At 50.7% G+C, this 21,016-nt stretch overlaps 1 protein-coding gene across 2 annotated transcripts; it reads left to right on the forward strand.

Moving 5' to 3' along the window:
- Window positions 1-181: 181 nt before the first annotated feature.
- Window positions 182-19,032, forward strand: RPIA (ribose 5-phosphate isomerase A). Of its 2 annotated transcripts, XM_036382902.2 has the most exons (9): window positions 182-369; window positions 5,842-5,902; window positions 7,902-7,957; window positions 11,772-11,831; window positions 12,677-12,741; window positions 13,070-13,138; window positions 13,647-13,788; window positions 14,273-14,372; window positions 17,836-19,032. In XM_036382902.2, exons 1-9 carry the CDS (start codon window positions 187-189, stop codon window positions 17,931-17,933), a joined length of 834 nt encoding a protein of 277 aa, XP_036238795.1. In that variant the 5' UTR covers window positions 182-186; the 3' UTR covers window positions 17,934-19,032. The 2 variants fall into 2 exon arrangements, with proteins under 2 accessions (XP_036238795.1, XP_054370719.1); XM_054514744.1 differs by lacking the exon at window positions 13,070-13,138.
- The last annotated feature ends 1,984 nt before the right edge of the window (window positions 19,033-21,016 follow it).

Consider the following 21,016-nt stretch of genomic DNA (forward strand, 5'->3'; position numbering starts at 1 on the left):
ACAAGTGGCTCCGGGGACTGTCGGGCATTGTGGGAGCTGTAGTTTGCCGCTCGCTGCACTACAAGTCCCAGCCTCCCGGCGGAGGAGAAAGAGGAGGAGGAGGTGGAGGCGGAGGAGGAGAGGAGCCGGCACGGCCCAGGCCTGCAGCCCGTGAGGAAGAGCCCCCCGGGGGCGGGCCGCGCCGGCATGCGGCTCCCCGGCCGGCTCGCCCTGCTCCGGAGCACGCCCCTGGCTGCCCGGCCGCCAGGGAGGGTCCGAACGGGGCGGGCGGCGGCGCGGCGCGGCTTCTCCCGCGGGCGGCTCGGCGGCACCATGGCAGAGGAGGCCAAGAAACGGGCCGCCTTCGCCGCCGTGGACAAGCACGTCCAGGTGAGGCAGCCCTGGGTGCTGCGGGGCGCGGGGGGCTCGGAGCCCCGGGGCGCGGAGCGGCCGCGGGGTGCGCGGAGCGCCCGGAGCGCGGGGCGGCCGCGGGGTGCGCGGAGCCTCCGGGAGCACGGACGGACCCGCAGTGCACCGAGGGGCTCCGGGCTGCAGGGACCCCCCAAAGCACAGAGTGGCTGCAGGGACCCCCCAAAGCACAGAGTGGCTGCAGGGTGCTGGGCTCCCTCAATGCATGCAGTGGCCATGGAGTACATGGAGCGGCTTCAGGGTGACGGAACAAACTCCGGGCTGCCAGGACCCCCAGTACACGGAGCGGCTCCAGGGTCCCGGGACACGATCTGCTGTGCCGGGACCCCTCAGTGCACTGAGCGGCCATGGGGTGCACGGAGCTTCTCAGCGCATGGAGAGGCTCTGGGGTGCACGGAGCCCCCAGTACACTGAGAGATCCCGGAGTGCAGGGACAGGCTCCGGGGCGCCGGGACCCCCCAATGCACGAGGGGCCACGGGGTGCGTGGAGGCTCCCAGTGCACGGACGGAGCTCGGGGTGCACGGAGCGACTCCGGGGTGCAGAGACCCCCTAATGCACGGAGCGGCCGCATGGTGCACGGAGTCTCCAGAGGCACGGACGGGTCCCGGGCTGCGTGGAGCGGCTCCGGGAGCGGGGACAGGCTCTGGGGTGCAGGGGCTCTGAATGCACGAAGGGGCCGTGAGTTGCACGGAGCAAGTGCGGGGTGTCAGGGCTCCACAAAGCACAGAGCGGCCGCGGGGTGCGCGGATTTTCGCAGCGCATGGAGCGGCTCTGGATTGCAGGGACAGGCTGTGGGGTGCCGGGACCCCCCGGTACACGGAGTGGCAGTGAAGTGCACGGAGCTTCCCAGTGCATGGACGGGATGCCGGATGCCTCAGCACACAGAGTGGCTCTGGGGTGCCGGCACTCCCCAAAGCACGAAGCGGCCGCAGGGAGTGCAGAGTCCCCCGGTGCACGGACGGACCTTGGGACGCATGGAGCGATTCTGGGGTGCAGGAACACCCCAAAGCACAGAGCAGCCACGGACTCTCCCCGAGCGCGGATAGCCCTGGGTTCATGGAGTGGGTCCGGGTTCAGGGATAGGCTTTGGGGTGCTGGGACCCCGCAATGCACAGAGGAGCCGTGGAGTACACAGAATCTCTGGTGCATGGATGGACCGTGCAACTCTGGGGTGCCGGGACCACACAAAACACAGAGCGGCCACAAAACATAGGTGTGCACGGAGCCTTCCAGTGCACAGCCAGACCCAGGGCTGTGTGAGGCAGCTCCAGGTGCAGGCACAGGCTGTGCAGTGCTGGGACTCCCCAGTGTATGGAATGGCCATGGAATGTACTCAACTTCGCAGGGCATGGATAGGCATGGACTCCTGCAGCGCACAGAGCAGCCCCGAGGTACATGGATGCAGTGGGGGGCACTGAGAATACCCCCCCACCCCCTGCTCCTTGGAGCATGAACAGTCCTGGGTGCAAAGAGGGACCCTGTGCTTTGGACTTCACTCCCTTTAGGTGAGGTGAAGGAAGAAAACAGCTTTTCCTTCCCCAGTGTGTGCCTCCCCAGCTGCAGCTTCATGCCTGATCCAGCTCAGTACTGTCTATGCCTAATTTGGGGTAATTTCGTCTTGCACTTCCAAACTTTCTCTGTACACCCTCCTGCAAGCTGGGCTGTGGTGGGAGTTCACGCTAATGCCAGGTACTGCTCCTTTCTCCAAATCCAGGATGCACTGCTGCTACACCCCATTTCTGAGCACCCAAGCAAGGAGCAACAGTCCCTGACCAGAGGATTCTCTGTGTCCTCTGCAGGGAGGGCAGTGCAGCCAGGGGCTGGAGTCAGCCCCATGAATGTCAGATAGGGCTGGAGCTGCCTGGGGTTTGGCACCGCCTGGTTGGGAAGCTCAGCGAGCAACGGTTCCAGTCACGCAGGGCTTTATCGGTTCTGTGCCAGCCCTTTCGCAATAGCAGTGCTGAAATCGGGGTGAGGAGTTCCTGCTAAGAATGTAGATATTAGCAGTTAGGGGAGAAAAAAAAAGTCCCTTTTCCTTCCTGCTCCCCCCTTGCTGGGTTAGAGTTTTGAGCTTCAGTTGCTGATGGCTTCCCTTGTGTCCCAGGAAAGTTCTGCTTGTTCTGCAGCCCCGTTCCTCTGAGCAGTCTGTACCTTCCTGAGAACACAACCACATGTGTGTGAGACCCAGCCCCTGCCGGGCCAACACCGTCAAAAGTGATCAGTCTGTGAGATGGGGGAGCTGGGAGCTCTGGCAGTTGCATAAAAATCCCCTTTCTTATCCAAGGCAAGCCCAAAATTGTGCATTGAGGGATCATGGGAGGAAGGGCTCATCTCACAAAGTGTGGAGCCAAGGCACCACTGTTGCTGTGAGGTATCATAAATGGGGGCTCCTTTGGTTTGGGTTAAACCAGTACTTTTGGACTTTTAATAGTGAAATCGATGGCCTTTGTACTGTTTTATGGCCAGGCAAATTCAGGATAATGTTTCTGTCTGTGTCCCAGCTAATTAAAGTTCAATGTCCAGCTTGCGATGCTGGTTAAGTAAATTAGGCAGTGTCTGAGGTAACACCCCAATCAATGCTTGTGCAGGCTGGCTTCAGGAAATAGTGGAGAAGGGGCTCAGAGTCGCTGCCCAGGAGCTGGATGGTCTCAGCTGTCAGTTTGCACTGGCAAGGGGCAGCTGCTGTTAGCAATGGATACCTTTGTGTTTGCTTGTTAGAGCTCTCACGGGGGGCAGGGCTACCTCTGAAAGCAAAGCTGAGGCTTCCCTTGCACAGCAGGGATGTGTGGGAGACACCAGGGTTTGGTTCTGCTGGACAAATCTCCCTTGCTTAACTGTGCCATAAATCTGTGGCACTGGGGGCTTGGGACTGGTACTGGATGAGGCTCCTCCCTTGCCATCCACCTTCACACCCATCCCTGTCTTGCCAGGACAGCAGCTCCTTGTGTGCCACATGTAAACCTGGGTGTGGGAGGGGAGATTAGAACAGGATAACTTTTCTGGTTTTATTTTCTTTTTTTTTTTTAATTAAATCTAGATCCATGTGTTTACCCACAGCCCTTGTCCCTGGGCAGCTGCAGGAGCAGAGTTCCCCAGCTCTGGAGTGGACACTGAGCTGCCCAGCCTCAGAGGCCATGGGCTGTGGGGCTGTGACAGCTTGGGGGAGTGGGGCTGGCACAGGGCTGGGGCTTTAGAGCTGTAAGCTGCTTGGGGAGAGCTGGCTTTGAGTTTATACAACACCTCTGAGGGCAGGCCCTGTGAGCACCTCTGTTGGAAATGCAAATACAGCTACTGCCCTGTGTCCTACTGCCCCAGAGAGTACTGAGCGAACTTTGGGCTTTGCTCTGTATTTATCTACTGCTTTTAGATAGAGCTCTTTGTTCTCTGACCTTGGAAACTTAGGTGGGACTGGCCAGTGCCTGTGTGCTGCTGGTGCTGCTCCATGTGTGTTGCCTTGCTGGCTTCTGTGGTGCTGGGCAGTGTCTTTAGGCCCTTGGGTTGGCTGAGAAAATGCTGTGGTCACTGCCCACTTCACCCAAAGAGTCCTCAGCTGTGCTGTGGCTCAGTGCCTGGGTTTTGTTTGGAGGGTTTATGGTAAACAACTTGAAATGTAATTTTTTTTTGCATGAGGTGCTGCTCCTCAGTGCTCTGCTTCTCACCAGTGTTTGCCCTGCCCCTGTTTTTAAAATGTTTTGTGGTTGGTTTTGCCCCTGGTCTGGCTGGGATTGGAGCTGAGGAGGGAGAAGTGGGAGTCATGGTTAGGCAGGGGCTGGGACAGCACCAGTTTAGGCTGATAAAAGTGCTGCTTCACCTCTAATCACTGATAAATGCATGGACTGGGACCCTTGTGAGCTCTTCCTGCCTCATTACAGTGGAGTTGCCCATGCTGAAGCTTTCCCCATCCCTTTAGGGTACCCAGCTGCTCCAAGAAGCTGTCCCACCCTACAGAAATGAGGGCAAAGAGAAGAAACTGCCTCTCCCCGGGTCAGAACATGTCTTTTGGGAACACTGGTACTGCCCATGTCCTGCCAGCCTCTGCACAGCTTTGCTTGCCCTGGCCTTGGCTGGCCTTGCTTGGCTCTGCCTGCTGGGTGGGTGACACAGGAGCCTCAGGAGCTGTTGGTGTCTGCTGGCCACGCTGCAGGTGTGCAGCTGGGACCTGTTGCTGTGCCCAGCTTCTGCAGAGTCACAGTGAGGGCTGGGATGGAAGCTGAGCCTCTGGTTTTAGAGAACTTCTGTTTTCTTTGAGCTTTTAAATTGCAGAAGCAAGAGAAATGACTAATCCTAGGGGAGTGTGACCTGTCTTGAACTCCACCTATCCAGGTAAACTTGAGTGACAGCAAGATTTTAGCTGGTTGAAGTGCTGCAGGTGTGGCTTTTTCCACAGCTGCCCAACTCTGGATTTGCTCCCAGCTCCAGATCTGTCTAATGCCCAAGAGATAATGCACAACAGCTCTGTGCCTGCATCTCTGGTTGTCTTCATATGTTCCTCATCTGAAGTCTCTGTGGTGATACTGGGCCTCTTTAAGTCAATTTAAGCTTTGGATCCCATCCAAAGAAAATGAAATACACTGAAAATGGGAAGTGCAGAAGGCTGCAGGTCACTTACAGGGGATGGGAAACTGAGTTGATGATAAACAGAGACTGGACGTGGCAGAGAACATGTCTTGCAGAAGTAACACAAGTGCACCCATCCCCTCTCAGCCTGCAGCACCTTTTAGGTGCTGTGTGCACCTTTTAGTGTATCTGTGTTACAGGTGACAGGCAGTGATCCTTCTTTAATCAGGCAATACGCAGAGAAAGGCCAGGATGGAGCTGTGGTTAAAATTTCATCCTCTTCAGCACATGCTGCCGGGCTCACCCACATTCCAAGTTTTGCTGGACTCTCCTATAGGCAGCTTTACACTCTGTTTTGGAAAATATTCTTTATTATTCACAGGAACAGCTGCTGTGCTCTCTGCTTTGGCTGCTGGTGCATCTGTGCTGTTTACTAATGATATGGTTGGCAGCTAATGCAGCCTTTTACTGTGTGGCTTCCTTGGGAAGATTTTTATCTTGAGGTTGTTTCCCCTTCTTCCTCTGTGGTAGTGTCTGAAATTCACAGCTTTCCGGCAGGAGAGCTTTCATGGAATGCCAGCAACCACCAGTGAGTGTGCATTGAACACCCTGAGATTGGACTGTGCTGGTAATTAGCAAGCACATGTCCTTTAATGAGAGGCAGAGTTGATTAAAATCCCTTGGCCGCAGAGCACGGCCGTGCCCTCGCTGGCACAGCGTGTTCCCTCCCTTGCCTGCAGAGTGCTGAGATGCTGTGTCCACGTGCATCCCTGGACAAGGCTCTTCTTGCATGTGTTCATGATGCCAGTTTTACTGGGAAGGTGGAGTCTGGAGCCTCCAGTGACAGCATTCCTCTGTCTCTCTTTGATTTGCAGAACAATCAAGTTCTTGGGATCGGAAGCGGATCTACGATTGTACACGCGGTGCAAAGACTAGGTAGGATGCTCCCCTTCCTGTGCCTCCCATCACAAAAAGTCTCCTTTTCCATCTGCCCCAACTACTTGAAAAACACCCTAAAATCACCTGTCTGCTGACTTAGAGCTGATGCCTTGGGTCTGTTCACTGGCTGCTGTGTCCTGCTTGAAGCTGAAGGTTAAAACTGGACCTTGGGCTCCAAATTTATAGCCTGAGAGAGAGTCCTGAGGAGGTAATGATTTGCCACCTGTTCCTGACAGCCAGGAAAAGCTCTCCACTGGCAGCCACCACAAACTGGAGCTGAACTCCTTGGTCTGGTTCCAGCTTTGCCAGCTCTGCCCAGTGCTGGCTTGCTGTGTGGCTCGGGGCCATGCAGCTGCTCTGCTTCCTTTAACCCATTTGCCTTTGGCTCATTTTGTTCCCCACATCCATGGGATTCACATTGAGGGCCCTGCTGAGGTGTAATGAAAAGGAGGAATGTGAAATCCTGCTGCATTTTATTAATGTACCCTGCAGCCAGGTTTACCTGCTTGCTCCAGGTGCAGGGCTTTGCTCAGGGAGTGATTCAGAGAATTTCAGCAAAATATTCAAGTGAGGCAAATGCAGCTTTGCAGAGTGAGTGTAATTACTCTCATGGCTCATTACAGAGGGTGCAGAGGTTCAGAGTTCCTTTGCAGGGCAGTCTCAGCCCTGCTTGTGGAGGTGCTGAACTTTGGATGTCCTTGGAAGCAGAGCAGAGCAGCTGTGGGGGCCATGGTGGGTTGGGAGTGCAGGATCAGCCCTGTTGTTCTTGGGGGTCTTGCTTGGGTACAGAGGGGGAATCAGAGAATCATTAAGGTTGGAAAACACCTTCAAGATCCTCAAATCCCACACAGCACCACTATGTTCACCACCAAACCATACTCCCAAGTGTTAAATCCACGCTTCCAGGTGTGAAGATTCCACCACTTCCCTGGGCAGCACAGTTCAGTTTGTCCCACCTGGGTGGCTCTGCCTGTCTGGGGAGTCCCCTGGTGACCTCCAGCTCCCTTGGGCAGAGCTGTCCTGCAGCCCAGAGCAGGCTGAGCTCTGAGCACAGGGGCACAGCAGGGCTGGGGCTGCCCCTTGTCACCCATTTCCCCACTCTGTGTGTGATGCACTTCATTGTCTGGGAGCTGCTGTTCAGCCCTCTGGGCTTGGCTCAGTACTGCAACCACTCCCTCCTTGAGCACAGAATCAGTCTCTAAATAAATGGCTATTGTATTTGAAGAGGAGTGGCTGTTCCAGGCTGCTCATTCTGGCTTTTCATGTCCCTGATTGCTTTAGAACTGGGATGTGGCTTGTAAGAACATCCAACCTCATGTACTGCATGTTCAATCCTTCCAGCAGCAGCATTAGCCTTGGAGCATGTAGCTCATGTGCTTGCTCTGGTGCACAAGCTCTTGCTGGCTCTTGTGCCTGGGTATTGTAATTACTAAAATAACATTTTATCCATAATGATATCTTAGTAATAGATTTTAGTCATTTGAGGTTAGCCTGGGGGAGGAAATATTTCCTTCCATTTAATGGAATACTGTACTTTATTAGTTCTTTCTCTGCTATATATTTAAATGTTCTATAATAAATTAATGTGATGTCCCCAGGGCAACAAGCCAGCAAACCTTTCAGACAGCTGCTGGAGCTCTGTGTTTACATGGAGAGCAGCAAAAACCTGTCTAATGGAGTGAGAGAGGGGATGGGGCTCCTTTCTCAGGTGAGGATTTGCTGCTGGGGTTCCTCTGCTGCTGGAGACGTAAAGGTTAATGGTTCATGGTGGCTTGGGCTGGGTCAGAGTAGGTGTTGAAACATTTGTGTTGAAACTGAGCCTCAGCCTATGGAGGGGGCACCTGTTTGCATTTTGAGCGTGACTGAGTTATTTGCAAGCCAAGCAAGTAATTGCAGTGAATCAGGGGGGCTGAAAACTGAGGTTTCTTAAAGAGAAAGTTGCTGTGGTTTTGCCTTGTGCAATGAACTAACCAAGGCTTCTGCTTTTTGCCTGCAGCTGAGCGAGTTAAGGAGGAGAACCTGACCATTGTCTGCATCCCTACATCCTTTCAGGTGAGTGCTTTCCTCCTTTGCTTCCTGCCAGTCCAAAAATTCCTGCAGGGCATCTCCCCCTGGGCTGTGGGAGGCCACCCTGCCCCTCTCTGGGTCACAGTGGTGTGAATGAACCAAAAGCACCAGTGAGAGCAGTCGTGGTACAGCCTACAGAAAGAAGGTGATGGTGCTGTGTTACTCTGACCTGAGCTCGGGCTGGGAGGTGTATTTGGAGCCAGTGTGGTAAGGCTGGCTGTGTCAGGGTTGGTGTGTGGCTTCCTCTGGATCCCACTTGCAGGAAAATGCTGCTTAGTGGTGAGCCAGACCCATAGTGCAAAGCTCACTGGAGACACTTTGTCTCCTTTGAGTCTGGATCAGCCCTGACAGCTGTAAAGAATAATAGTAAGCTCTTGTGTTTTCAGCAGGAACTTCAAATGCATCAGCTGGATTTGATAAATTGCAGAAGAGAAATTGGCTTAACCTCTTGTTTGCTGGGCAGCCTTTGCAGGAATTGGTTCATACCAAGCTGGATGTTGAGAGGGCTGGAGGGAGAAGGAGAGCTTGCCTTGGTGGAGGAATACAGATCTGCTGGGAAGCTTCTGAGCATCTCCCATGCCTTTGGCAACTGGTTTTGGTCTCTTTGCCTCTGCTCCCTGAGGTGGGAACCTCCTTTTGGGCAGGCAGAGGTGACACAGTGGGAACCACCACCTGAAGGGTTTTCAAGGCTGGGTGGCAATACCCCAAGGTATTGGGCATGTGTCCTTCTCATGGTCCTGGGGACTGTACTTTTGTCACACTCTTGTCACCGTGAGGGCAGTCAGACAGTGTGGCAGGCAGGGCAGAGCCTGTGCTGTGAGGTGTTCAGGGACTGGGTGGATACAGCCCTGAGCAACCTGGATGCTGACCCTGCTTTGACCTGGAGGTTGGATGGATAGAGACCAATCTGAATTATCCTAAAATCTTAGGAAAACCTAACATCCTCTTACCCTGCAGCTGTTTAGGTGTGGGGGTGACAGGGCTCTCTCTTCAGCCTGTTGCAGGTGACTGGGGTATGGTGCAAGGTGCTGCAAAGGCCAGAAAGTGACAAAAAAAACCCCAAACCTATATTGGTACTTCTGTTGATTATATAGACTGTAGTGAGAGTGTGTCTTTGATCTGTCTCTAATGATTCCCACCCTGAAATGCCATGTCCCCTTGGAAGTTAGGAGAAGTGCTCTGAGTCCAGTCATTAGTTCTTAAAGAAAATATTGATGAAGCTCTTGTAGTGAGTGTGGGCTGGAGCCTGTCCTGCCTTGAAATGTTGTCATAGTTCATTTAACACCATGGAGTTTCTTACCAGTAAAACAAAAAGTTGCTGTTAAAGGGAAGAGAGGGCTTGTACACCTGCAGGAGCCAAAATTCCCAACGTGGGGCTGCCTTGAATCTCTTGCAGTCCCTTAGACCTCAACCAATTCCGAGTGGAGCATTCCCAGGTCAGCAAAACAGCATTTTATTTTCACTGTGTACAGGTGTAGATGGCTGCCTGAGGTCACTGGCAAGGAAGAGTTGGTTTCAGTGGGCTTTTATACTCCTCCCTTCCCTGTTGTCAGGGCATTAATCCATCTCCACCAGTAAAGCTAGAGCAGGGTAAGTATCGGTCCCTGGTGCTTGCGTTGTCTCCTCTCACCGGGACGTGTGCCGGGAGCACGGAGTGGGCCTGCTCCTGTCCAGTGCTGTGCAGTTACCACCACTCCTCCCTCCCTCAGTGATGGGAGCTCTGCTTCTGATTCCCACTGCTCCCCTTGCCTTGCAAGCAGAGCCTGGAGAGAGCCAAGCCACCTCGTTGCCACACTGCTGACTCAGCCTGTTCAGGGTCTGGCCTGCATGTGCAGCACAGTGTTTCTCAATGCTTTGGGTTTCAGATCCCTGAAATCTCCTTTTGTGGACACCATGTGATGAATGCCAACCCACTGATTTTTATTCCTATCATTTTGTGAGTCCTTAGAGCCCCACAGCCCATGGGTGTTAAAACTGCATGCTATGAAATGCCATGATAAACTATTCAAATCTTATCTCATTACCAGGAGTGCCACCTGCTAATTCTAATGTTTCTGGGATGCCAGTACCTGTGACTGATGCACTTTGTTAGTCTTAGTGGGTAGAATTCAGGGGAATCAGCTGATCCAGGCTATTGCACTGGGGTTTCTTGGTCTAGCTGCAGCATGGTAGCAAGTTCAGACTGAGCAGAGTCTGTGCAAGGAGGGAATCTCACTTGAATGATGATTTGTAACGTGGAAAATTCAACCAGTTAGAGATTCTGCAGATGCCACCAAGCTGGGTGGGAGTGTTGATCTGCAGGAGGGCAGGAAGGCTCTGCAGGGGATCTGGACAGGATGGATGGAGGATGGATGGATGGATGGATGGATGGATGGATGGATGGATGGATGGATGGATGGATGGATGGATGGATGGACCAAGGCCAAAGGTCTGAGCTTCATTCAGCAAGGCCAGCTGCTGGGTCTGCATTTTGGCCACAACAACCTCCTGCAGAACTCCAGGCTGGGCAGAGTGGGTGGAAAGTGGCCCAGCAGAAAAGGCCCTGGGGTGCTGGGAACCTGAGCCATCGTGTGCCCAGGTGGCCAAGGAGGCCAGGGGCACCTGGCCTGTGTCAGCAATAGTGGCAGCAGGGCCAGGGCAGGGATTGTCCCTCTCTACTGGGCACTGGTGAGGCCACACCTGGATCCTGTGTTCAGTTTTGTGCCTCATGACAAGGAAGGCACTGAGGGGGTGGAGCTGGGGAGGGCTCTGGAGCACAGATGTGATGAGGAGCAGTTGAGGGGCTGGAGAAAAGGAATCTTCTCACTCTGCACAATGCCCTGACAGGAGGGGGCAGCCACTTGGTCTCTTCTCCCAAGTGACAAATAACAGGACAAGAGGAAATGGCCCCAGGTTGTGCCAGGAGAGGTTTTGATTGGATCTTAGGGAAAGTTTCTTCACTGAGAAGGTGGTCAAGCACTGACCAGGCTGCCCAGGGCAGAGGTGGAGTCACCACCCCTGGAGGGATGTAAAAGCCTTGTGCATGTGACACTTGGGGACATGGTTTAGCAGTGGCCTGGGCAGTGCTGGGTTAAGGGCTGGACTTGGTGTTAGGAAATCTGGCTAAACAATTCTGTGATTGCCTGTTCAAGCTGAGGGACTGAGCCAAGGGCAGCTCCAGTTGCCCTGTGTTGTGTTGCCACTAGAGGGAAACACATGGCCACTGCAGGAGACCCAGATCAGAGCCACCAAGCAGCTGTTTCAGCAGCTTCCCACGCTTTTCCCACGAGCTGTGCATTTGTTATTTACTTTTTAGCTTATTTCCAAATGAAAAATATTTTCTCTGTTAGTTCCACATTGCTGTGGTGTAAATATTTAATTTTCTTGGTCCCATTTTTCAACTGAAGGAGATAAGAAGGGCTGGATGGGTGTGAGGGAGAATGATGTCCAAGCTGAAACAACACAGGATTTAAAAATTCCAAATCTGCTTTAGTGTTTAGATAAAAGTGATTCCCACCAAGCTGATGAGGCCTCCTGCTATTTAGTATGGAGACACCCAAACCCAGGAGTTCTCTTATACCACCTGAGCATTTTAGTTCAAATCAGAAGCAGGATTTTCTTTTGATTAAACTGCTCTGGTGTGAAACATCATTTTCTCCCTGCTGTGTGTTCCTGCTGCAGCCTCTCCACGAGCTCAGAGTGGAGCAGTGGAGCTCTCCCAGGGAGGCTCCATCCTTGCTGCAGCCAGGGTAGGACACCAAGAGTCTGTTTTCCTTTCCTGCCACTGGTAAATGGTGTTTGTTCTCTTCTTGGTGCACAGGCTCGTCAGCTGATCCTGCAGAATGGCTTAACCCTGAGTGACTTGGACCGAAATCCAGAGGTAAGTGGGACCCCAGAGGTGAGACCTCAGCTGACCTTCTCTCACCTGGTCCTTCAGAAAGTGTCCAGGCTCCTTAGTCCTCCCTGAGGCTGAGTTTGGGCAGCCACACAGCAGAACTTGAGTTGGGACAACAGGAAGCAGCCTCAAGTTGTGCCACAGGAGGTTCAGATTGGATATCAGGAAAAAATTCTGCACTGAAAGGTCAAGCACTGGAACAGGCTGCACAGGGCAGTGGTGGAATCAACATCCCTGGAAGTGTTCAAAAAACATGTAGATTTGATGCTTAGGGACATGGTTTAGTGGGGACCTGACAGGGTTTGTTGAATGGCTGGACTCAATGATCTTAAAGGTCTTTTCTAACCTTAATGATTTGAACAGGTTTAGTTTAATTTTCCCCCAAGTCCTTTCTTAGTTCTTGTCCCTTTAGGTGGCAAGAAGGCTGCTGGGTTGTGTTGCCTCCAGGTGCTTGGCATCTCTTCCAAGTTGAGGCTTGAGACAGGAATGTTGCTGAACTGTCAAGATTTTTCCTGGGGAAATCTGGCATGCTGGTCCTTAAAGAACACCAGAGGCTAAAGAGATGTGCCTTGCAGGCCAGCAGTTGGTTTGGGTTTCTCCTCCTCTCACATGCCTGGGGTTGTTTGTTGGAGGGGCTTGGGTGGTCTGAGGGTGTCCTCGGCTGGCCCATCAGACACCTGTGTCTGGTCAGGCTGCACCAAGGTGGTGCCACCTCTGGTGACATTTGTCACTGCTGCTTGGGACACTCCAGCCCTGGAGCTGCCCCAGGAGCAGGGCCTGGATGCTGCACAGGGGGGGGTTCCCACAGCCATTTCCTCCTCTCCCCACAGCTTGATGTTGCCATCGATGGAGCAGATGAGGTGGACTCTGACCTCAACCTTATCAAAGGTGGCGGGTGAGCCTTGCTGTCTGTCTGTCTGTCTGTCCCAGTGCTGGTGGTGGGGGCTCTGAGCATCCCTGTGTGGCTCTGGGTGTCAGGGCTGGGCTGGAGGGGATCCTGTGCAGGGCTCTGTGTGCACCCACAGTGGGAGATGGCTCCTGGCCAGGGACAAGGGGCACACAGTGAGGGGTGGGGATCAGGAGGATAAGGTGTGGGGCAATGGCAGCACCAAAACCAGCAAGAACATATTAGGGGGGACTGGATTTCAAGGCCATTAGGCACAGTGAGGAGCAGTCTGATGTTTTCTGGTTTGTTTTTTTTTTTTATTTTTTCCCCCTTGCAGTGGCTGCTTGACACAGGAGAAGATAGTTGCAGGATTTGCAAAGTGCTTCATTGTTATTGCTGATTACAGGTGAAGATATTACTGTTCATAATACCTTTCTCTCCTCCATGGGAGGTTTCAGATGGTGCTGTGCTAGGCCATTATTGTCATTGCAATGGTTACAGGAGAGCAGGAATGGGTAGAAATTAGCCTGGCTCCCAGTATTTCAGCAATTCAATTTATCTTTTTTTCTTAATTTTCAACTCAGCAGGCCTGCTTGGGAGTCAGCAGAGCTTGTGGGGAAGTGGCAGTTCTGCTCTCTGAGCTCAGTGATTGTCAGCATGGGATAAATTTTCCAGCCATGGGGCTGTGGAAAAAACAACTCCTGTTCTGTTTGTCCAAAGCATGTCAAAACAGGGCTTTTGAGTGGATAGAGCATTGTGCATTAGACTGGCTCTGGCTGCACAGGGCACACATGGACTCACCCTGTGTCCTCCTGAGCCTTGTGCCTGAGGGGTTTGCCAAGGGCTTGGGGTGCTGTTAATGGTGTCAGCAGTGGAATGTCCAGCACTAATCCCACCTCAAACTGTGCCCTCAGGAAAAAATCTGACAGCCTTGGGGAGCAGTGGAAGAAGGGAGTTCCTATCGAGGTCATCCCCATGGCTTATGTCCCTGTCACCAAAGCCCTGACCAAAAAATTTGGCGGTGTCGTGGAGCTGCGGATGGCTGTTAACAAAGCAGTGAGTGTCCCTGTCTGCCTGCTTCCCTGGGGACCCTCCTGAACCTGGGCAAAGGGAGGACCAGAGGTCTGGCCCTTCATCTGGTGACATCTGGGCTTTCACTCCCACAAGTGACATCTTGTGTAATTCCTCTTTATTATACTCAGGTTACTGGATTGGGTATTGATGTGTTCAGGCTGCTCATTGAAAGCCTCTCTGGCTGTGACTCCTAAAGAAGCATCCTGGAGCAGGGAGCAGAGGGATTGCCAGCCTGGGTCTGGGGGTGTTAGGGGGCTGCAGGGCAGTCTGAGCTGCCAGAGAGGGTCTCAGGTTGGGGGTGGTGGTTGGGGGTGACAGGTTTATTGTGAGGACAGCCCCAGTTTTTGTGAATGATGACTCTAAGCCACTGCAGTGGGGACAGCTGGTGCCAGTGAGGGCTGTGACAGTCCCTGGCTGGGATCAGGAGACACAGGGCTCATGCCATGACAACTGGGTTTGCTTCCAGGGCCCTGTGGTGACAGACAATGGGAACTTCATCCTGGACTGGAAGTTTGACAAGGTTCACGAGTGGCGTGAAGTGAACTCCGCTATCAAAATGATACCAGGTGATGTCTGATTCTTTAAAAGCCACAAAAGCTGGCTGAGGCTTGGTGTGTGATAAGTAACCTGGACTGTGGCAGCTGTCTCCTGGATGTGAGGGAATGTGTGTGTGTGTGTGTGTATTTGCTGCCCTCCTGCAGGTCCCTGCATTTGTTTCTACTCAAGAGAGCAGTCAGCTCAATTGGTACAATTGTGCCCGTGGGGCTTTTCCCACATGGTGGTGAAAACCTGGAGTGATGCTGGTTGATGTTGACACTGTTTCCCATTAGGCACAACAGTCCTGTCCTCTTCCTTACTGTCCTCGTGCCCATTTAGAGAGGGACTTTAGTAGAAACACCAGTGCACTCTGGAGGGAGGGTTTGCACTGTGCTGTGGTATTTTCCAGGAGCTGCTTACAGCTCTGCATCCCATTCCCACTGGGAAGCCCTCCCTGCTGGCCTTGCTGTGAGGATGAAGTGCACTCAAGCTCCTGCTGGGCTCGAGCAGCAGTGGCTGAGTGCTCTGTTTGCAAACAAAACAGCCTCTTTGCAAGGACCCCTGCCTGGCATGAGACCTGCTGCCCAGACAAGAGCTGCCTCTGGAGCTACCCAGGGCACTGGCACTCTCTGAACTTCAGGGAAGCAGCATCTGGATGTCTTTCTGATTATCTTGGCAAAGCCTGTCCCTGCAGTCCTGCCTTCACACAGCTGCCTTCACTGACTGCTCGTGTGTTGTCAGAACATGCAGGAACAGGTTGGGATCTTGTTGCACAAACACGAACATCCCCACAAAGCAGCCATGTATTGTCCTGGCTCCACAACTGAAACTCCAAGCCAGGCAGAGGCTCTGGTCAGTGGTTTTGCTTCCTCCAGCAGTGCTTATCACAGAGAATCACAAAATTGTTGGGGTTGGGAGGGATCTCTGGTGGTCTGGGCTGCCCTGGTGCAGTGCTCCATATCCTAACCCAGTTGCTGCCCATGGCTGTACAAATCTCTGTATCATTAGAGCTGTGTCTGTGCAAGAGGCAGACAGTGCTTGCTTGCTCTGCACAGCAGGACCCTCCTCCCTGCATTTCTTGTTGTTTGAGAAAAGAATAGTAAATAATGGGACCTGTTTTCTGCTCAGAAATGGACCTGCTAAGGGAAGAAGAGCTTCTTCCCTCCCCAGAAGTAGATGAGCCTAAATGTGTGGCTCTGAAAGCCTAAATGCAGTGCTGGTAGAAGGGTTTTGGCCACCTTGTGCTTGTGGTAGCCCTTGTCTCTGTTTCTGTCCACCTTCCTGGCCTCTGGCTGTGTGTCAGTGATCACTGTGAAGTTAGGAGCACTGTCACAACAGGACATGAAATGGATGACACACACAAGCTGGGATGTCAAGATAAAAAGAGGACACTTTATTTCCAAACTCCAATATTGATAGACCTTCAAAAGTGACCATGGATTGGAGGATGAAATTGCAACCTCTCCAACCACACTGGTCAAACCAGCAGTCCATCAACTCTCTCCTCCTCCAGAAAGGAATGCAAAACAATCATTATTTACATGAAAAGTGTGTGAGAAACTCCATTACCAAAATGTAAACATCAGAAGAACTTAGAAGAACAGGGTGACAGAGCACCCATAATTAAATGCAATCAAAAGTACATTTCCAAATGGCTACAAATTGCAGAGGTAGCACCAGAGCTGCTGAGTTTTAACATTTGAACAAGTGTCAGCCAGGTGATCTCTTACAGGGAAGTCTTTCAGTCTTTCAGGTGAGTTTAAAGGCAAAGAGAGTGATCCCCAGTCCTGTGGGTGTGTGCAGCTTCCTCTTGCTCCCATGGGTCATCAGACAGCAGAAAATGCTTTTCTCGTGGCTGTGTTGGTGCAACAGTGGTGGGGCAGTGTGAATGTTGGGGGAGCTTTGGGAGTTGTTCCTCACTCTCTGGAGAGTTTTTGCTGGAAGTGGCTGCACAAAAAACACTTCCCAGAAGCTCCCAGTGTGGCTGATCCAGGTTGGACACTTCTCCAAACCTCTGATGGAGGCACTGGTGCTTTTGAAGGAGCAAAACCACAGAGGGCAGAGCTGAGGACATGAGTGTCCCCACATTTCTCTTCACAGAGGAAAGCAAGGCACAATTCTTCCCAAGAATATTTCTGGGTTTCACATTCTCTGAACCTCAGAGAAAGAAAACACAATTCTTACCTTATTTGCTGTGCCTGTGTTTGTGCAGAAGTAGAATGCAATAAGGAGATTGTTTACCCAGAGTGATGGTGTTGTGTTTCCTTGGCCTATCAGGGCCAGGTGTGTGTGTGTGTGTCGGGACTGTGGGCTGACAGTCACAAGAGTCAGAGCAGTTGTGTGCAGAGTTGAGTGCTTGGCAGATTCAGTTTAGATGTAATGTAATATAATATAGAATAAGATAGTATAATAAAGTAATTAATTAGCCTTCTGATAAGATGGAGTCAGATAGTGTGGTCTTTGTGAGGGTCCCCAGGATGAGGGAAGAAATGAGAATCTAACTCCATGTTCTCAGAAGGCTGCATATATTATATTATATTATATTATATTATATTATATTATATTATATTATATTATATTATATTATATTATATTATATTATATTATATTATATTATATTATATTATATTATATTATATTATATTATATTATATTATATTACATTAATGCTATTCTAAAGAAGACAGAGAAAGGATACAGACAAAAGGCTTAACAAGAATGAGAATGAAAACTCTTAGAGAGTCCGACACAGCTGGCTGTGATTGGTCATTAAGTTAAAACAATTCACATGGAACCAATCAAACATCCACCTGTTGGTAAACAATCTCCAGACCACATTCCAAAGCAATCAGATAATTATTGTTCTCATTCTTTTCTGAGGCTTCTCAGGAGAAAAATCCTGGGCAATGAGGATTTTTTCAGAAAATATGACAGCGACAAGATGCATCATTCCCTCCCCCTCCTTGGGGGTTCCCTGCAGATACGGTACTTGGGTGCAGGGTGTGTGGCTGTGGCAGTAACTGTACAGGATATAAAGTACTGTACAAGTAACTGTACAGGATATAAATACTGTACAGGTACAGAGTGCAGGGGGTGACTCTGGCAGTAACTGTACAGGATATAAATACTGTATAGGTACAGAGTGCAGGAATGGTGACTCTGGCAGTAACTGTACAGGATATAAATACTGTACAGGTACAGAGTGCAGGAATGGTGACTCTGGCAGTAACTGTACAGGATATAAAGTACTGTACAGGTACAGGATGCAGGAATGGTGACTCTGGCAGTAACTGTACAGGATATAAAGTACTGTACAGGTACAGGATGCAGGAATGGTGACTGTGGCAGTAACTGTACAGGATATAATACTGTACAGGGTACAGGATGCAGGAATGGTGACTCTGGCAGTAACTCTACAGGATATAATACTGTGCAGGTACAGGATGCAGGAATGGTGGCTGTGGCAGTAACCAGTGACCTCTCATTCCCCAGGTGTGGTGGAGACGGGGCTGTTCATCGACATGGCGCAGCGGGTGTACTTTGGGATGGAGGACGGCTCGGTCAGCGTGCGGGAGAAGCCGCCCTGCTGACAGACCCTGCCTGCCAGGGGACCCCGCTGTCCCCCCCGTGCCAACCCCACCTTTGCCTTAAGGAGCGGCGGCTGTCGCAGGAGACCCGCGGGAAAGCCCATCAGGATCTGCTGATGTGATACTGAATGTCTCTTTTTTTAAAGAAAAACAAACAAACAAAAAATAGATTCTATTTATATATATATATATTTTTACTTTACAGGAATGTTGTCTTTTTTTAATGAGTCGTTTCAATGAATTGCTTTAACGTTTTTATTTTCTTTTCTAAGAAATACTTAACCAAAAACATTACTCCCTGGTTTTGTGTTTGGAGGTTTGTTTTTTTTTTTTTGTTTTTCTTTTTTTCTAAGAGAACTTGAACCCTTCTGGTTGCTCGTAGCACTTAATGATGGAGGTCAGAAATACAATCCTAATGCATCGTTCCTAACTATCCTGGCTGGGAGGGTGATGTATGTAACAGGAGCACATCCAGTTGGGACCTGCTGATGCCTTATTTGGAACCTTTTTGGTTCAGTATTTTATGCCTTTTATTTTTCTATACCACTGTTTTTTAATAGTTCAGGATGTCTGGTTGTCCTCTGTGCACATGACAATTCTCTGAGCCTAGGGTGGTCTCTACATCCCCTCTCTGGGAAACTAATAAGGGCCTTTTGTGGGCTTCTATATGGAGGAGACATTCATCCTTTGAGCCAAACTCTGCTGTCATTTAATTCAGTACCTCTGATTAAAGTCTGTCCTGTAGCTGGAGGCGTTTGGGACTTTGTCCTTTTAGACCAAGAGCAGAACTGGGTGCTTGATGAAGCTTACAGGAGCATATTTTAGCAGCTTAGGGCAGCATGGAATAGTGTTCAGTGGCAAATGATCTGGTTTGCAATGAAGGTTAATTATCACCCCTCAGAGCTGGTTGATTTGTGGAAGGATAGAGCAGAATGCACAAGAAAATGGAGTCTTCCTGCCTAAATTTTCCACATGTAGCAGGAGAGAGACACTCGTTCAGTATCTCATTTTTGGTGTGTAGGTGCTTTGCATGGTTCTGATGTCGAAATGCAAGCCCTTTCTTTGTGTTTTAGACACAGAAATAAAGAGCTCTTATACCAGACTTGGTGGTAATTTTATTCTCAAAGTAAGTTATTTTGTGGATAATGGGGCAGATCATGGTCAGACCAACTTCTCTTAACTTCCCCCTTGAAAGAATCCCTCACCCTGGCCAAACCCACCCTTCTGCATTTGATTTCTCTTTGCTTAAGGTAAATGAATTCTTTAAAATTAAACAAATTTTCTGGTCAACACTTCTTATCTGCAGTACTTTCCTCAACAGACACTGTCTTCAATTTGCACATCTAAAACCTGTGCATCTAAACCCAGCTCTTGTACTGAGCAAACTGCCAGCAGCTTGCTGGAAACACTGGGATTTCTTTTCCCACAAGCCAGGTGCTGCAGAAGCCATTTGCAAAGCCTTAGCTCTGGCTAGGGGCTGTTTTCAGATGCTCTTGGGCTCCTAATGTAATCCTGGATAAACAGAGAGCAATCGAGCACAGCTTTGTGCCCAAGTGCCTTCTCACTCAGTGTGCTGCTGGAAATGAGATTAGCAGGAGTGGATGCTGCTGTTGACTCTCCTCTGCCTGAAATCAAACAGCTCCTTCTCAAAAAGCCAATAAACCCATTACTGCACCATTACTTTCTGGCCCTGGACCAGCTGTGATCTCATTCAGCTTTGTGCTTAGCAGGGGCCTCCATAGCCTGGAGATGGGCAGGTCTGATTCTTGGGCTGCTCTGGGTGCTGGGGTGGATCCTGTGGGGGCTTTTGCAGCAGATTCTCCTGCTGGGGTGGGACTTGGGCTGTGGGTTATGGGCACTACACAGCTGGAATTAAAATGTCTGTGGGGAATTAAAACCCCTGGGGAAAATTCAGTGTCTGAATCCTTGTGCAAGCTCCCCCAGCTGACATTTGCAGAGTCAGTAGATGGGGTTTGACTTAAGGGGCTTTTGGGAATGGTCATGTTCTTTCCCTTGGAGGCTGCCAGGCTCCCTCATCTGTCATGACCATCCTCATCTTCATCTGCCAGCACATCCAGGTGTGGTGCAGGAGTCCATCCCCTCCTGGGGTGGCTTTGTGTCCTGGATCTGCCCTGTCACCAGCACAGCCTGCTTATACGGATGCTCAGCTGCTTTGCCACAAGCCTGCTAGAAGAAAGTGAAGTGTACAGGCAGCAGAGGTGTTTCTAGTCCCTGGTCCTTGCTTTTCCAGGCTATCACCATTATTACATATGTTTTTGGAGAGGTAACAGTTCATAGATGAGCAAGCTGTGGTGGATCTCCAGCTGAGGGCAGGCACTGCAGCTCCCTCTCACTTCCTTGGGCAGAGGCAGTGCAGCTGCTCCTGAGAACTCCTGCACCTGAGTTTGCTGGATTTGATTTTACCACCTTGGCTGGTTTCACTGGGGCATTTGCTCTGGGCTTTGGTTTTTCAAGGTGCTCCTCAAAAGAGCCTTCAGAAGCCTTTAGAAACAGGCTGCCACTTCTCTCCCACCCTGCTCCCTTGCACCCTGGGAAGAAAAGCAAGGATATATTTTTAGAAGATGGCATTGGGATAAAAATGGCCATCAAAAGCAGGTGGAAGGAGGTGTCCTTTTACACCCAAGGCAGGCTGGTGGTGGCTATTTAGGGTGTATTCCTGCAGTGGGTTCTGTTACCTGATGTGATCCAGCCCCCTCCTGTTGCCTTTTGGGTTGTGCATGGTGGGTAATGCAGGGAGATTTACCATTAGCTCTGAATTATGGATTAACTTGGCCCTGGAGGAAACAAACGTTTCAAGAAAGAGCAACAGCAGCACTAAAATTAATGAGCAACAGAGGTAATGAAACACTAGTCCCATTCAGGAAAAAAAAAAAAGCAATATAAATATAGTAAGAGAGTGCATCAGATTCAATTTAATTAACCTGTGGTTAATAGGTTAAATAATTAAGATAAATTAATTAAACTAACTAGAAAGAAATTATGTGTTTTGTTAAACAACTCACCTTATTCCATGTTATATAGAAAGTATTACTATTTGTCAAGTTATTATAGTCAGTGTAGGATGG

The sequence above is a fragment of the Molothrus ater genome, chromosome 4 (assembly GCF_012460135.2).
Source record: "Molothrus ater isolate BHLD 08-10-18 breed brown headed cowbird chromosome 4, BPBGC_Mater_1.1, whole genome shotgun sequence".
In the NCBI taxonomy this organism is placed as follows: domain Eukaryota; kingdom Metazoa; phylum Chordata; class Aves; order Passeriformes; family Icteridae; genus Molothrus; species Molothrus ater.